General features: G+C 35.8%; 3 protein-coding genes across 3 annotated transcripts in view; all 3 read right to left on the reverse strand.

Annotated features, from left to right (window-relative positions):
* Window positions 1-2,286: 2,286 nt before the first annotated feature.
* On the reverse strand, window positions 2,287-3,041 carry LOC117320392 (ATP-dependent DNA helicase RecQ-like). Its single transcript, XM_033874991.1, has 2 exons — window positions 2,556-3,041; window positions 2,287-2,366 (listed from the first exon to the last, which is right to left on the reverse strand). Exons 1-2 carry the CDS (start codon window positions 2,875-2,877, stop codon window positions 2,287-2,289), a joined length of 402 nt encoding a protein of 133 aa, XP_033730882.1. The 5' UTR covers window positions 2,878-3,041.
* An 11,925-nt stretch (window positions 3,042-14,966) lies between these two features.
* Window positions 14,967-15,988, reverse strand: LOC117320394. Its single transcript, XM_033874992.1, has 2 exons — window positions 15,608-15,988; window positions 14,967-15,407 (listed from the first exon to the last, which is right to left on the reverse strand). The coding sequence occupies exons 1-2, from the start codon at window positions 15,677-15,679 to the stop codon at window positions 14,967-14,969; spliced, it is 513 nt and encodes a 170-aa protein (XP_033730883.1). The 5' UTR covers window positions 15,680-15,988.
* An 862-nt stretch (window positions 15,989-16,850) lies between these two features.
* Window positions 16,851-17,996, reverse strand: part of LOC117320395 (N-lysine methyltransferase KMT5A-A-like) — an 11,240-nt gene continuing 10,094 nt past the window's right edge. The window contains exon 5 of the mRNA XM_033874993.1: window positions 16,851-16,889. Within this exon, the coding sequence (XP_033730884.1) occupies window positions 16,851-16,889 (39 nt within the window). The remainder of the gene's footprint in view (window positions 16,890-17,996) is intronic.

Below are 17,996 nucleotides of genomic sequence, written 5' to 3' on the forward strand. Positions count from 1 at the left end.
AAATATTACTTAACGAATTGCGGGGCGTGAAAAAACTTTCACAGGACACTCATTCCTCACGGGACACTCATTCTTCTCAGGACGCTCACATGTGTAATGCATCGTAACTTTGGCGGTACATTAGCATAATATGCACACGTCCCATCTAAGTCAAATTTGGCAAATTAATCGGTTAGATGTTCATCTGTATGATACAGAAAAAAATATTCGAAAATGTCACTTAACGAATTGCGGGGCGTGAAAAAACCTCACAGGACACTCGCATGTGCGCTGCACCGTAACTTTGTCGTGAAAAATGCATAATATGCACACGTCCAATCCAAGTGAAATTTGGCATGGTAATGGGTTCGACGTTCATCTGTATGATACAGAAAAAATTATTTAAAAATATTACTTAACGAATTGCGGGGCGTGAAAAAACTTTCACAGGACACTCATTCCTCACGGGACACTCATTCCTCTCAGGACGCTCACATCGTAACTTTGGCGGTACATTAGCATAATATGCACACGTCCCATCTAAGTTAAATTTGGCATATTAATCGGTTAGATGTTTTTCTGTATGAAACAGAAAAAAAAAATTAAAAATATCACTTAACGAATTGCGGGGCGTGTAAAATCACTCACAGGACACTCATTCCTCACAGGACACTCGCGTGTGTAGTGCACCGTAACTTCGCCGATAGATTTGCATATATTTGCATTATATGCCCTTGTCCAATCATAGTCAAATTTTGCGTGCTAATATGTTCTATGTTCATCTGTATGCTAGAGAAAAAATTATTTAAAAATATTACTTAACGAATTGCGGGGCGTGAAAAAACTTTCACAGGACACTCATTCCTCACGGGACACTCATTCCTCTCAGGACGCTCACATCGTAACTTTGGCGGTACATTAGCATAATATGCACACGTCCCATCTAAGTTAAATTTGGCATATTAATCGGTTAGATGTTTTTCTGTATGATACAGCAAAAAAAAAATTAAAAATATCACTTAACGAATTGCGGGGCAGATTAATCGATTAGATGTCCATCTTTATTATACAGCAAACATAATTTTAAAACATCAGATAATGAATTGCGGGGCGTGAACAAAAACGCTCAAATTTTATTAACATGACAATATATCACCTGTCGACCTGTTTGTGATTGTACATTACAAGTTTTCAGACTGAGATTAACAAATTATATGTATTAATAACAGTTTACCATTATATTTGGTTATATATTATGTAGTTATATAAGTTATATTGTTCAATTCTATATTAATACATCTAACTCAAGTAGCTTAAACAATGCATTAATTTATCATATGTGCGTAAAATACATGTAAAAGGAGCAGCACAAACCGGCCCGCACATTTAAGAAAAAAAAGGTTTCAGCAGTTTAATTAACAGTGATCCATGCCTGCGGCAAGAATATATATATAACTAACACGTCAAGGTACCCGAGGTTGGCACGGCGCCACAGGACACAGGTGGTACATGTGTATAACCATAGGTAAATGGGGCGTGCGAACAAATCGATCAGCACCGTAACTTTGTCGTAAAAAATGCATCATATGTACACTTCCAATCGAAGTCAAATTTGGCATGGATATGGGTTAGATGTTCATCTGTATGAAACAGAAAAAAAAAATTAAAAATATCACTTAACGAATTGCGGGGCGTGTAAAATCACTCACAGGACACTCATTCCTCACAGGACACTCGCGTGTGTAGTGCACCGTAACTTCGCCGATAGATTTGCATATATTTGCATTATATGCCCTTGTCCAATCATAGTCAAATTTTGCGTGCTAATATGTTCTATGTTCATCTGTATGCTAGAGAAAAAATAATTTTAAAATGTCTATTAATGAATCGCGGGGCGTGAAAAAACTCTCACAGGACACTCATTCCTCACAGGACGCTCACATGTGTAATGCATCGTAACTTTGCCGGTACATTAGCATAATATGCACTCGTTCAATCAAAGTCAAATTTGGCAAATTAATCGGTTAGATGTTCATCTGTATGATACAGAAAAAAATATTCGAAAATGTCACTTAACGAATTGCGGGGCGTGAAAAAACCTCACAGGACACTCGCATGTGCGCTGCACCGTAACTTTGTCGTGAAAAATGCATAATATGCACACGTCCAATCCAAGTGCAATTTGGCATGGTAATGGGTTCGACGTTCATCTGTATGATACAGAAAAAATTATTTAAAAATATTACTTAACGAATTGCGGGGCGTGAAAAAACTCTCACAGGACACTCATTCCCCACAGGTCACTCATTAGGTGGACCGGTGGAAAAGGGCTTCTGGGCTCATCATCAAAATCGAGACTGTTCCATTTTTCAGCTCTGTATCAGTTTCTGAAGCAGAATGGGTAAATTTACTAAATGTGGTTTTATAAAATTTATTTAAAAGTAGATCTATTACTGTATAGTTTGACGTTCTATCAACAATAACAATGCATTAATCATACTGTATCTACTATAACAGGCATAACTTTTGAAATATCGGAAACTCATTCGAGCACAAGCACATGTAATGTAACTCACCTCTTGTTTGCTGTTTACTTGCGTATACACAGCGGATCCCACTAGCTTCAATATTGACAACCTGGTCTTCCATCAGAGCAACCAGTGGGGAAACAACGATAACAATACTGTCAGTTTTGCTTTCATATGCATCCACCAGAGTTGGTATAAGCGAATAGATGATAGTTTTCCCATATCCTGTCGGTAACACTGCTAAAACGTCTTTCTTACTCATAACGACATCCTTCAGAATAGCGAGCTGCAAATCTTTCAGTTGGAAATCGATGTTTCTTTGCACAAGCGTGAACTCCAGAGCTTCTTGAAACTTTCTCTCAGTCGCCATTTTGTTTGTTTTCTTTATTTTGTGGGTGTGTAGCTGTCAGCCAATGAAAAACTTTACCGATTTTTCGGTAAGCCTCGTTTTGGTATCACAAAATTCAAATAGCAATCTGACCAGACTCTCGTTTGAGGCAGTCTCGAGCGAGGACGAGAGTCTGGGGAATGCGAGACTATCGCGAACAGCGCTACAAGTGTTCGACAGACTGATGAGAGTTATCCCCCTTCCCAGGAAGTTGACAATATTTTACCGCGAAAGAGAGGCCAACGTTTGCTCTGCAGAAGTTGTTTACGTGATAAAAAGAATATCAGTTTGTTATGCTCGTCACAAAGCGTGCATATTACAGGACTAATCATCCCCAACAGGTATATGCCACGAATTTATGATAATGAAAGCACGCGTTCTCATTGTTACGTACCACTATAAACAGAAGATATATGTGGATACGCCCATGTGGATAGGCTTCCATCACAGGTACTTGTACTTATTGGGGTCAGGAACTAAAGTTATAATGGAATTGTCTAATTTTAATTTGTAACATCATTTCATGTCTATTTATGCACCGATACAACGTTGGAATCGATTATAAAGCGCTTTTTAAAAAAACACCCGTTTCTGGTTGTTATAATATAGAGTACCTTCTCAGAAAGTACAGAAGGGATCTTTCTCAAATTTCATATATAAGTTCCCCTTGGTGCCTAGTTATGCATATTGCATTTTGAGATCTATCGAAAAACAACATGGCCGACAGGCAGCCATCTTGGATTTTGACAATTGAAGTTTGTTATCGCTATTTCTGAGAAAGTACTGAAGGGATCTTTCTCAAATTTCATACATAGGTTCCCCTTGGTGCCTTGTTATGCATATTGCATTTTGAGACCTATCGGAAAACAACATGGCCGACAGGCAGCCATCTTGGATTTTGACAATTGAAGTTTGTTATCACTATTTCTTAGAAAAGCAATGAAGGGATCTTTCTCAAATTTCATATATAGGTTCCTCTTGGTGCCTAGTTATGCATATTGCATTTTGGGACCAATCGGAAAACAACATGACCGACGGGCAGCCATCTTGGATTTTGACAATTGAAGTTTATTATCGCTATTTCTCAAAAACTAATAAAGGGATCTTTCTGAAATTTCATATGTAGGCTCCCCTCAGTGCCTAGTTATGCATATTGCATTTTGAGACCAATCGGAAAACAACATGGCCGACAGGCAGCCATCTTGGATTTTGACAATTGAAGTTTGTTATCGCCATTTCTCAGAAATTACTGAAGGGATCTTTCTCCAATTTCATATATAGGTTCCCCTTGGTGCCTAGTTATGCATATTGCATTTTGAGACCAATCGGAAAACAACATGGCCGACAGGCAGCCATCTTGGATTTTGACAATTGAAGTTTGTTATCGCCATTTCTCAGAAAGTACTGAAGGGATCTTTCTCCAATTTCATATATAGGTTCCCCTTGGTGCCTAGTTACGCATATTGCATTTTGAGACCTATCGTAAAGCAACATGGCCGACAGGTAGCCATCTTGGATTTTGACAATTGAAGTTTGTTATCACTATTTCTTAGAAAAGCAATGAAGGGATCTTTCTCAAATTTCATATATAGGTTCCTCTTGGTGCCTTATTATGCATATTGCATTTTGAGACCACTCGGAAAACAACATGGCCGACAGGCAGCCATCTTGGATTTTGACAATTGTATTTTTTTATCACTATTGCTCAAAAACTAATGAAAGGATCTTTCTGAAATTTCATATGTAGGCTCCCCTCGGTGCCTAGTTATGCATATTGCATTTTGAGACCAATCGGAAAACAACATTGCCGACAGGCAGCCATCTTAGATTTTGACAATTAAAGTTTGTTATCGCTATTTGTCAGAAGGTACTGAAGGGATCTTTCTCCAATTTCATGGTCCCTGGTGTTGCATTTTGGGACCAATCCAAAAACAACATGGCTGACAGACAGCCATTATCGCTAACTCTTAAATTTTATATATAGGTTCCCCTTGTTTGAAAAGTACTAGAGGGCTGTTTCTGAATTTACACAGATTAGTAAGACTTAGAGGAAGGGAAAAGTAGAGAAAAGATCAATCTGACATGGAACCTATAAAGATCATTCAATGGTGGGCGCCAAGATCCCTCTGGGATCTCTTGTTTAAATTTATAATTATACAACTTGTTTTTGATAATGCTGTTTTTAGCCCACCATCATCAGATGGTGGGCTGTTCAAATCGCCCTGCGTCCGTGGTCCGTCGTCCGTCCATCCCTCCGTCCGTCCGTCCGTCCGTCCGTTCCTCCGTCCGTAAACAATTCTTGTTAGCGCTATTTCTCAGAAAGTACTGAAGGGATCTTTCTCAAATTTTATATGTAGGTTCCCCTCGGTGCCTAGTTATGCATATTGCGTTTTGAGTCCAATCGGTAAACAAAATGGCCGACAGGCAGCCATCTTGGATTTTGACAATTGAAGTTTGTTATCGCTATTTATGAGAAAGTACTGAAGGGATCTTTCTCAAATTTCATATGAAGGTTCCACTTGGTGCCTAGTTATGCATATTGCGTTTTGAGACCAATCGGATAACAACATGGCCGACAGGCAGCCATCTTGGATTTTGACAATTGAAGTTTGTTATCGCTATTTCTGAGAAAGTACTGAAGGGATCTTTCTCAAATTTAATATGAAGGTTCCCCTTGGTGCTTAGTTATGCATATTGCGTTTTGAGACCAATCAGATAACAACATGGCCGACAGGCTGCCATCTTGGATTTTGACAATTGAAGTTTGTTATCACTATTTCTGAGAAAGTATTGAAGGGATCTTTCTCAAATTACATATGAAGGTTCCCCTTGGTGCCTAGTTATGCATATTGCATTTTGAGATCAATTGGAAAACAAAATGGCCGACAGACCGCCATCTTGGATTTTGACAATTGAAGTTTGTTATCTCTATTTCTCAAAGTACTGAATGGATCTTTCTCAAATTTCATAAGTAGGTTCCCCTTGGTCCCTTGTATTGCATTTTTGGACCAGTCTGTCCTGAAAACAACCTGGCAAACAAACAGCCATTATCGTTAAATCTCAAATTTCTTTTATAGCTAGGATTCCCTTGTTTGAAAAGTACTGGAGGGATGTCTCAATTTGCACAGATTAGTAAAATGAAGGGAAAAGTAGAGAAAAGATCAATCTGACATGGAACCTATGAAGATCATTCAATGGTGGGCGCCAAGATCCCTCTGGTTATAGGAGTTATGTCCCTTGAAAAAAGATCAGGAGAGACATGTAAAGGCTGGGATGGTGCAGTGCAGTACAAAGAGGATAAGAGGAAAGACTTGATTGATTATCATGACCTACAGCAGGATTGAGATATTGGTTCAATGAAGTTCATAGACATCTATTCAGGTATGTAATGTTGTAATGATGTAAACCATGTTTTTTTTTCAGCATTGTTAAATCCTTAAAAAATAAGGACTGTTTTGGTTTCAAATAAAAATCATTAGAAGCTAGTTTGATGTTTCCGATAGATAGCTGACCGCTTATGTGTGTGAAAGAACTATGATATCATTGGAGTTTAAAAAAATTCGTTAATTTCAACAAATGTTTTGATAGAAGTTATTTCCATAATAACACAAACCCATGAGATGAATCTTACTGTATTTATCCTGCCCAGGGAGTCTCACTTTGTCAGATGTAGTCATATAGCAGGAAATCAATGTTACATTATGGTTTGGCTTATGCGGTATGGACTTCATACTTGATAGTACAATATGTCCATACTATTCAATTCTTAGAGAATGAAGTGTTTGTTATTTAGACTAATTATATATATATAACAAGTGTATCATTTTTAGCCCACCATCATCAGATGGTGGGCTATTCAAATCGCCCTGCGTCCGTGGTCCGTCGTCCGTCCGTCCGTCCCTCCGTCCGTCCGTCCGTAAACAATTCATGTTATCGCTAATCCTCAGAGAGTACTGAAGGGATCTTTCCCAAATTTCATATGTGGGTTCCCCTTGGTGCCTAGTTATGCATATTGCATTTTGAGACCAATCGGAAAACAACATGGCCGACAGGCAGCCATCTTGGATTTTGACAATTGAAGTTTGTTATCGCTATTTCTGAGAAAGTACTGAAGGGATCTTTCTCAAATTTCATATGTAGGCTTCCCTTGGTGCCTAGTTATGCATATTGCATTTTGAGACCAATCGGAAAACAACATGGCCGACGGGCAGCCATCTTGGATTTTGATAATTGAAGTTTGTTATCGCTATTTCTGAGAAAGTACTGATGGGATCTTTCTCAAATTTCATATGTAGGCTTCCCTTGGTGCCTAGTTATGCATATTGCATTTTGAGACCAATCGGAAAACAACATGGCCGACAGGTAGCCATCTTGGATTTTGATAATTGAAGTTTGTTATCGCTATTTCTGAGAAAGTACTGAAGGGATCTTTCTCAAATTTCATATGTAGACTCCCCTTGGTGCCTAGTTATGCATATTGCATTTTGAGACCAATCGGAAAACAACATGGCCGACAGGCAGCCATCTTGGATTTTGACAATTGAAGTTTGTTATCACTATTTCTGAGAAAGTACTGAAGGGATCTTTCTCAAATTTCTCATGTAGGTTCCCCTTGGTGCCTAGTTATGCATATTGCATTTTGAGACCAATCGGAAAACAACATGGCCGACAGGCAGCCATCTTGGATTTTGACAATTGAAGTTTGTTATCGCTATTTCTGAGAAAGTACTGAAGGGATCTTTCTCAAATTTCATATGTAGATTCCCCTTGGTGCCTAGTTATGCATATTGCGTTTTGAGACCAATCGGAAAACAACATGGCCGACAGGCAGCCATCTTGGATTTTGACAATTGAAGTTTGTTATCGCTATTTCTCAGAAAGTTATGAAGGGATCTTTCTGAAATTTCATATAAAGGTTCCTCTTGGTGCCTAGTTATGCATATTGCGTTTTGAGACCAATTGGAAAACAACATGGCCGACAGGCAGCCATCTTGGATTTTGACAATTGAAGTTTGTTATCGCTATTTCTCAGAAAGTACTGAAGGGATCTTTCTGAAATTTCATATGTAGGTTCCCCTCTGTGCCTAGTTATGCATATTGCATTTAAAGACCAATCGGAAAAAAACATGGCCGACAGGCAGTCATCTTGGATTTTGACAATTGAAGTTTGTTATCGCTATTTCTGAGAAAGTACTGAAGGGATCTTTCTCAAATTTCATATGTAGGTTCCCCTTGGTCCCTGGTATTGCATTTTGGGACCAATCGGAAAACAACATGGCCGACAGACAGCCATTATCGCTAAATCTTAAATTTTATATATAGGTTCCCCTTGTTTGAAAAGTACTAGATCTAGAGGGCTGTTTCTGAATTTACACAGATTAGTAAGACTTAGAAGAAGGGAAAAGTAGAGAAAAGATCAATCTGACATGGAACCTATAAAGATCATTCAATGGTGGGCGCCAAGATCCCTCTGGGATCTCTTGTTCTTTTTCAGCATGGTGTTGCAAAATGGAACCACAAAAAGAAGTACATTGTCCGACATCTTAACCGTACACACAGCATCGTTTCAAAGGAAGAGATACCACACGTGAACTTTAAAAAATGTTTGGCTCTTGAAAGAGGAGGCCTCCTAGTAGCAAGAGCTGGTAACGATATGTACTGTTTTAAGTGGTTTGGAAACAAAACAGAAAAAAAAAATTGCATATTTAAGACTGACTTTATTAAACAAATTCACATTTCATGCATCTACTTAAGACAGTGTATATCGGCTGACATCCTCTGTTTTCATTGTGGAAGTTTGGTAATGGGAAACTATTGTATGCCAAAAATACAGCTAAAATAAGGTAATTTTTTAATTCATATACACAGTAGTTAGAATAAACATTTATTTATGCAGAAGAAGATATTTATAGCCTAAGTTACCTGAGTATTTGTTGTATATAAACACAACAATAAGTTTACAATCAATTTAGGAAATGAGAATATATATTATTAATGTCATTTCAAAAATGAAAGATAAAAAGCTTTCTTATATTCATTCTGAAATAAATTGAAATTGTCTCCCTTGCATTCAAAGTTTGGCACTTTGATGTTACCATACAGGGGAATTTACCTATTCTAAATATAGAGAAGCCAGGAACTACTTTATACTAGGTGGAACATCCATCTTGAATACATTATTTTTTGGAATGTACTGTTGTTTCATTGAGCTGTTATGACTTTGTTTATGGTTTTATCAAGATTTTCTCCTCTAATGGCCCTGCAGTGGATATTGAACTAATTTATTTTTATTTTTAGGAATTAAAAAAAAATAAGCAGATTTCAGGAAGTGCAGCCTGTCACAATCATGTTTGAAATTCTCTAAGAGTACTTTTAAAATTTTGAAAATTATCTAGAATCATTTATTTATGATTCATATTGATAATATGATAGGAAAAGTCCATCATTTATTGTTATTTTTGTTAAATTGAACTGTTGACAGTTCAGGGTATACTCAATCCAAGATGGCAGTAGCTACCCCTTAATGCTAGTGATGGGCAGATAATCAGATAATTTTAGGCCTAGTCATTGTCAGTTATTGACCCTCTAATCAGAACCATAGGCTAGCTACTGGTCGGCGACCAATTCTCGCCAAGTACCCATTCTCGCCAATTGCAATGCACTCGTAAAATACGTGTACATCCGAATTTTTGCACAAAATGTCATCTACTGATAGAAGACACTAGGAAGAAGACATCCTCAAAAAATTGTCCTCGTATTCCAGCTACGTATTTTATGAGGGCATTGGCAAGAATGGATACTTCAATGACTTGGCGAGAATTGGTCGCTCGCCAGTAGAGGGTCAGTAAGATTTATCCTGATCATGAGTGCTAAATTTGTAACATTTCCTCTTGAATAAGTCATAGATCAGCATACAAAAAAATGAACTAGTCCACAGGCCTAATAAAAATAGCATATTTACTTGTCCTTCAGAAATGTTACTAGTCTTGGACTAACGGACTTAATTAGTGTTGTAAACCTAGTTTTGAACCCTGCATATTATATACATGTTAGACACATTAGTTAACGCTTGTGGTGCGATGGGCGCAAATGATAAATCAGATACATGTAATCAAATAGTATTTAGTTAATAGAACTAGGCCTTGTTTATCCCTGACTGATGCAATAATTGTTCAGTGTGGTTAGGCCTACAAATATTCTAGCATAATGTACAGTGTCAGGGCTTTCATTATTTTTTTTCTCCCACTAGGCACTGTGCCTGCCCTAGTGGCTACCAAAATCTCACTCGGCACCTCCAAATTTCACCTGGCACCATCTTGATGAAAAAATAAACACAGAGAGAACAGATGTTTGAATTTTATTAATTATGGAATATTCAAATTCACATATATATATTGAAATTTGCGTTATTCTTTCATACTGATATTTAATGTGTTTAATACCCTAAAAGGAGATGACACTTTCCAATATTAAATGCTCGTTTGTTTTATGTTTCAAGCTGTCTAAGGATATGCCTATCTGTAATCAATACTTATACTTGCAGCAGTGCTTCATCATTATCATTTACTCAAATTGTAATACCGAACGTCTGTTTCCACTTTTTTTGTTTTATTTTTTTCAAACTGTACGGTATAACAATGTCCATACTCATGAGAGTGGATATAAATGTGAGATTAAAGCTTTACATTATCCACTCCGACTGATCAGTGATTGTAATTGTTGATTGTTAATGTTGAGGCCAGGGTGGATCTTACTCTTCTTTCGTAATGTTAGTTTGCATTCTTTATGTTTTACTTTCACTTTCACAAAAAAGTTATTCGGGACATTTTCAAAATCTTTTCCTTGGTGTTTCACCGTCACTTAATGTACCAGTAAGTTTCTGTGGGGTATCTTGCTTGTTATTCATGATTGATTTATCTGTTCTTGGTTTAAAAATAGACAGCAATGCTTGTTTGTTATCCATTATTTTTGTTGCTCGCCATTCACTAAACACGACGATTACGCAACATTGGAATTCTCCGGTTCAATCAGCGTCGTGTAGATGCTTTAGTATATCCTGTATGTTATAATTATAAGAGCGCGAATGATCTTGACCAGGAATGAAGCCACTAGTTGGATAGTTTTTGTTTGTGTTTAAAACCTAGGGTTTTAATGGAAAGATGTGCCCAAATTTCGAAATACATGTAGAGTATATCAACTTAACTCGGCACTGGGGACGAGTGACAAGGACGACCCAACTCGGCACCGGGGCATTTCCACTCGTCTGGACGAGTGGAGGAGTACTTAATGAAAGCCCTGAGTGTCTGTGTACTCATATTCTTCAATTTCTTGCGATAAACCTAACGTAAATATTGGGCCAAGTGAACCGTATTTAACGCTGGTCATGGTGTGAGTATCAGATTTAATCGATTAGTAGATCGTGTTTACCCCTGACTGGTGCAATAATGAATAAATTGAACATCGTTCTGAATTACCTCACAATATAACAATAGAAAAGGTCAATCCTCTTTAATTTCTAGCGCTTTAATTATGGATAGAAAATTGATTGCCTGTTGACTGCATGATGACTTGCCGCTATTGATTCATATTATTTATATTTTTATACAGTGTCAACATGAATTTAAGAAAAAGGAAACAATCCTGGAAGGAAAATGAGGAAGAAATTGATAAGAATGGCCTTCATCTCTATATCAAAACATCAACAGGAAAAGGTGAATTGATCATATGTGATGTGAATTAGTGTACAAGACCAAAAAAATAATTAAATTCATAATTAAAAAGTATAATGTCCTTGTGATGGATACACATAATTAAAATATAAAACACAAACCAGGAATCACTAGCGTTTTCACCTGCTTTATAACAAGCTCATCAGGTGAATGAAAGTTACTAAATTCATATGTACATATATTGGTCTATTTACGGGTTCAGTTGAAAATTATGTTCTTGTAATCTTAAATACATATGAATGTTACAGTCAATGCTTTTGTAAATATGATTCTGCATATTTAAAGATATTTTAAGTACTACAAGGACATCATGTTTCATCTGTCGTCGTGCACCGTAAGATGTGTGTAAACTTTTCTCGTTTTTGAACATAGTTTCTCAAGTTCCACCAGTGAGATTCGTGACATGGTCCCGACCATGTGATGTTATTTTCCAGGTTGGTCTGAAATCCAAGACGGCTGCCTGATTGCCACCATCTTGAAAACACATTTTGAACTTCTTCCGTTCTACCTGTAGGATTCACACTTGCCAAAAAATGATCTGCTGAGATGGTTCCGACCAAGTGTTTTGTTTTTACAAGTTAGTCTGAAATCCAAGATGGCCACTACAATCTGATTAAAATACAGATCTTCACTAGACACTACGTTATGAGGATCTGACGGTGGCCGATAGAAGGTCATGTTCATATGACCTTTTGCAATAGCAGTCAAATTACTGCTGTCAAAATCTTGACAGTAAAAGTTTGTGTGCGATATCTAATTTGTGCGTTCAGTCATTTCGTCACATAAAAGCTATTGTAAAATTTTGTAACGAAATGACACTCTACTGAAATGCGAGGTAAGGAGGCGACAAAGGTCATCTGAACATGACCTTCGATCGGCCACTGTCAGATCCTCATAACGTAGTGTATAGTGGAGATCTGTATTTTAATCAGATTGTGGCCACCATTGCTGACTTCTTCCCAAATTCAAATTGGAATTAGTGGAACCGGTTGTCCGGCAATATCATCCAATTCCTTCAAAACCTGTAAATCAATGTAGATCTACGTATACATGCAATTTGTGCTTGCAACATTATTATGTCCCCCAAACGGAGTGGGGGGGGGGGGGGGGGGGGGGGGGGACATATTGTTTTTGCTTGGATTCTTATTATTATTCTTATTATTCTTATTATTCTTATTTCTTCCACTTTCTTCCACTGCTGAGGTTTCCGACGCTTTTTTCAGAAACTGCCTGGGCGATCATCATCAAACTTCACAGACATACTCGTTAGGGTATGGGGGTGTGCAACCAGGTGTTTTTTTCGCGATCGGACATCCAAGATGGCCGCCAGGGGCCACGCTCACTTCCTGTTTTTAGATTTTGGTCTCTGATTTTAGTGAAAACTGGTACAGTCGAACCTGTCTATAAAGGACACCTAAGGGACAAGACAAAAGTGTCCTTTATAGAGAGGTGTCCTTTATATAGAGGTTCAACGAGTTATGTCCCTTATAAACGAAGAAACAAACCAAAGTCTGTTTATAGTACACTATATGTCTCCTGATTTATTATATTTAAACACTGAAACAAATGAATAATTGACAAATAATTAAAGATAAATGCTTAATTTATTTTCAATCATTCATCTGACAAAAAAATTGAAGTTGATATTTTTAATAATTTATATTAAGCCTATAGTTTCAATACAAATCTTCACAATATCATACTATACTGAATATATATATATATATATTCAGACAAATACTCAACATAGTCAAAAAAGTAAAGGTGATTCTTATCATAGTAAAACACTTTTCATTAATCCTCAATATTTTGGAAAATAAATATGTTTGAAATATCTTTTCTATTACAACATTAACTCTTTATAAATGAAAGTGCATTTTCCTCTGATAATTATAATCCCTAAGCATTTATTTTGAGACATATTTTCTGAAACCCATGAAGGGATTTAATTTGATAAATACCGTTTTCTGGTTCAGTCAATTAGTATAGTGTATACAAAGACACTCGGAACTCTTCAGCTGTTCTTCATATGTTACGTAGTCGTATTCCGAGGAGTTCCGAGTGTGAGAAAATGGCAGCTGATAACCATGTGCCTGTCCCTGTCAGATTTGCATACGGTTGATTTTGTAAGTAAAACAATTATGACAGACATAACTATTGCTTTGTCCCTCTTTTGTTGGTCTTGATAATGATTTAATTACCCCCTGACCATTCTTGTTGTCTAGGCTATGGTTGAATGGCTAAGCTTAGCTGTCACCGGTGGGGTTGAGTAAACAAACACCTCTGCCGATCGGCCACACTAAAATACGCCATAGGGAATTATACGCCATAGGTACGCCATAGGGGTTTTCCGCACGCCATAGCAAAATAGAAACGATAGATTCACAAAATGAATTGTTTTTTGCGTTGGTATGTCCCTTTTACAGGTTCTGATGACGTTTCATTGAAAAAAAAGTGTACTTTGTAAGAAAATCGATCTTGTTTGCGCAGCCAGGTGAGAGCACTTTACACTAAAATACGCCATACGTGTATATTCACGCCATAGAACAATCAAAGTGTTATTTCTGCAAAATCAATGTTTTTTCATCGTTGTATATGTATTATACATGAGATGTAAAAGTGTCATTAAATAAAAATGTGTATTTTGTATGAAAAACGATGATTTTGTCCATCACGATTTCCGAGTCAATCCCAAGGGAAGTAACTCTTACACTTACAAAATGAACAACACAATATTTGACTCACTATGAAACACTGGCCTATTTATTTATGAAAACACAAATCATAATGTAATATGTACAACATTTGTAAAACAATTTGTATTTAGTAATACAAATAACATACACAAATATAAATTGTGATATAATCATATATTATTAGAAATGACCAGTTGCAATTAAATACTGAAAACTTATTTATTTTTTGTAGTAAAATAAAAATATTAATTTTTCAAATTCATGTTACTATCAAATCTACAAATGATATATTTAAAGAAATCATTATTGTACACATAGAATTATGATGCATGTGTATTTTCATTTTCAACAGATTAAATATTGAAACATATGACATACATTATAACAATATACATAATATATATCAAAACAGCTTCTATTTCAAAATGAATTACATAAATTTAATACAACCTTTTTATTTATTTTACAATGTCATAAATTTTCAAATCTAGCGAATAGTGACTCACTTAAAGTATATGTTTTATAACATTGTCTCTATTACCCATTATCAATAAATCAATCATTTTTAAGATTAAATGCTCTAAACATATTATAAATTACAAAGCGTAACATGACATAATAAAAGGTGTTTATCAATTTCAATCAATTATGCAAAAAATGGTCGTCTCAAAGCATGGAACTGGGTCCTGAGTCCTGAGTCGTTGAAATGCACTTGGTCACGGTCATAGTCCTCTGGAAAGTTAACTCTAATCTTGATGTATCTCAGTCTAGTCAGCAGTTGTCGATTTATCTTCTTCCTTTGTTTCTCAAAAGACGTCGCTGTCAGGCCTGGGGACTTGTCAAAGTTACCACGTCGCACAATCTCTGTAAAGTTCACCTCCTGAATTCCAGCATGATGTAGGTCCACCTGCAGTGTCAGAAGTCTCTGGAAAATGTCGTTGGGGGATGATGTCGCTGAGATGTCATTTCCTCCTAGTTGGATGAGTACAACATCAGGGTTGTACTCTATCAGGTCTCTAAGTAGTTGTCTTGGAATCGAATCAGAACGCATGCCACCCTTCCCGAAGAATCTGACGGTGCCAGGAACCTGCATAAGAAACAATAGTATGAATAAGCATAATATTTCATATTAGTGAACAAGATTGAAAAATTAAATTCAAATACCAACTTTGACAGTTATTATTATTGGTTTTTTTTTTTAATATTACTTGCATTTTGGGAATTACCCAACAAAGAGAGTTTTTGATATTTATTCTATTCTCAAACACATTTGCTATCATTATTTACCTTAAGATCACCATGACAATATCTCTCAAGACGAGTAACATAGCTGCTCCCAAATACTGCAAACTTGGCCATTGCTGGGTAATAGATGAGTATGAATGTTTCTTTGTAGGGGGAAGGTAATAGAATGAACAGAAATTGAAAAGGGTCTTATTTATACCATCTGACACAATGCAGGGACAGCTTAATTACCTTTAATAACTTATTTTCTTTAATTGCTCATGGAATGTCCTGATTTTAAGTTCATTTATCAACATCCTTCATCAACCTGTTTATGAGTATCTATGTTTACACACTATTCAATGTGATGTAATTGTGAACACTTATTAGAAAATATTAATTCATTAAGTAAACAACACATTATTTGACCACTCTCATTAATAATGAAAAACGCTGTTCACAAATTGTTTAATGGTTTGGATTATGTGTATATGTGAACAGCATTGAATCACTAAGTTCATTAACACATGAATTAAGTATTTGGACTGATGTTAACTGTACAGGTAAAGGTAATGAAAAGTGTTCAGTATTCTTGTAACAACAAATACTAGTGTACCTTGATGATGGAAACATTGCTGCCAGTGGAAAAATTGTTACAATGTTATGAAACATGCATACTTTAAGTGTGTCACTATTTAATAAGTTGTATACATTAAAAGATTTTATGAAATCAATGAAAAAAGAAAAAAAGAAAAAAAACACAAAATAAAATGTTGAAAATAAAACTTTTATTGTGTGATTCCTTTTGAAATTGAAGTTGTTTTAATACATGTATGATATTATGTGTAGTCAGAGACATATATACAGATGTATGTATATATATATATGTCTCTGGTGTAGTGTAATAATGTCTGTACAATACATGCTTCCATTTCAATTCAAAAATTATTTTATTATTTCAAATATATACAAATACATGTTCAATATACATACAATCAATAAACATAATTATATTAGAAATTTAAATGTTATTTATGTATATTATTATCATTTGTTAAGTTTTATTTTAAATATTTATATATATGAAATAATAGGATCAGACAACAGAATTACCCTATATAAGTCTTTTCCATAGACCGGTTGCAGATAGGTATAATAATTATACATAGTCTAAACAGCACACCTTTCACACTCACTTACACACAATTTCATAAAGGGAAGACATGAAAAATAATGATGAGCAACATAATCATAATAGTTGAAATCTTTTAGTGCTCATTATATATAAGTAACCATGATTTAAGATCTATAGATTAATATCTTCCATGCTTCCATCTTTCATCTTCTGAAAATTTCAGAATATTTTCTGTATTAAATTACATAATTTATATATATATATATCATTTCAGAGATGTCAACATATATCTTTGGTTTCATATATATACCAATTAATAGTGTCCTTCTAATCATTTTGCAAGAGTTACTTCCCTTGAAATCGACCTGAAATTGCGATAGACAAAAACATCAATTTTCTTACAAAATACACATTTTTATTTCACGAATATTTACTAAATCATGTATAATACACATACAATGTGAAACATTCATTGATTTTGCAGAAACAACCCTTGAACTTTGCTATGGCGTGCATAAACACGTATGGCGTACTGTAGAGGATCTAGTAGTGTAAAGTGCTTGAAACTGACTACGCAAATAAGACCGATTTTCTTACAAAGTACACATTTTTATTTCATGAATCTTTACTAAATCATGTATAATACACATGCAATGTGAAAAATTCTTTGATTTTGCAGAAACAACCCTTGAACTTTGCTATGGCGTGCATAAACACGTATGGCGTATAGTGCTTGAAACTGACTACGCAAATAAGACCGATTTTCTTACAAAGTACACATTTGTTTGAAATGAAACTTTATCAGAACCTGTAAAATAGGTATATCAATGAAAAAAACAAGTTATTTTGTGTATATATCTGTTATATTTTGCTATGGCGTGCGAAAAACTCCTATGGCGTACCTATGGCGTATATTTCCCTATGGCGTATTTTAGTGTGGCCCCTGCCGATGGCGATCGGTCACTCTATTGTAATTACTGCCCATTGTTACAGCAACTTACAGGTAACAGGACAATTAGTGACTGATGAAGTGGCTTCCTAAGTTAGCATTGCTGCCAGGGGAGTTGAGTATTTAATGCTCTGCTTGTTATTTAGAAACGTTTTACACACAAATATCAACACGGCTATGGTTTCACGTGTCCGTTATACGGAATTTTTAACAACTTTACGGACAAAAATAAGTGTCCGCTGTCCGCATTAGGAAGGTGTCCGTTATATACATGATATTTATATAGTGATTTTCATTGGGGATTCCTGGAAGTGTCCGTTATGGACAGGTGTCCGCTATATAAGGGTGTCCGCTATAAGAGTTGACGT

Source organism: Pecten maximus, unplaced genomic scaffold (genome assembly GCF_902652985.1).
Source record: "Pecten maximus unplaced genomic scaffold, xPecMax1.1, whole genome shotgun sequence".
NCBI lineage: Eukaryota > Metazoa > Mollusca > Bivalvia > Pectinida > Pectinidae > Pecten > Pecten maximus.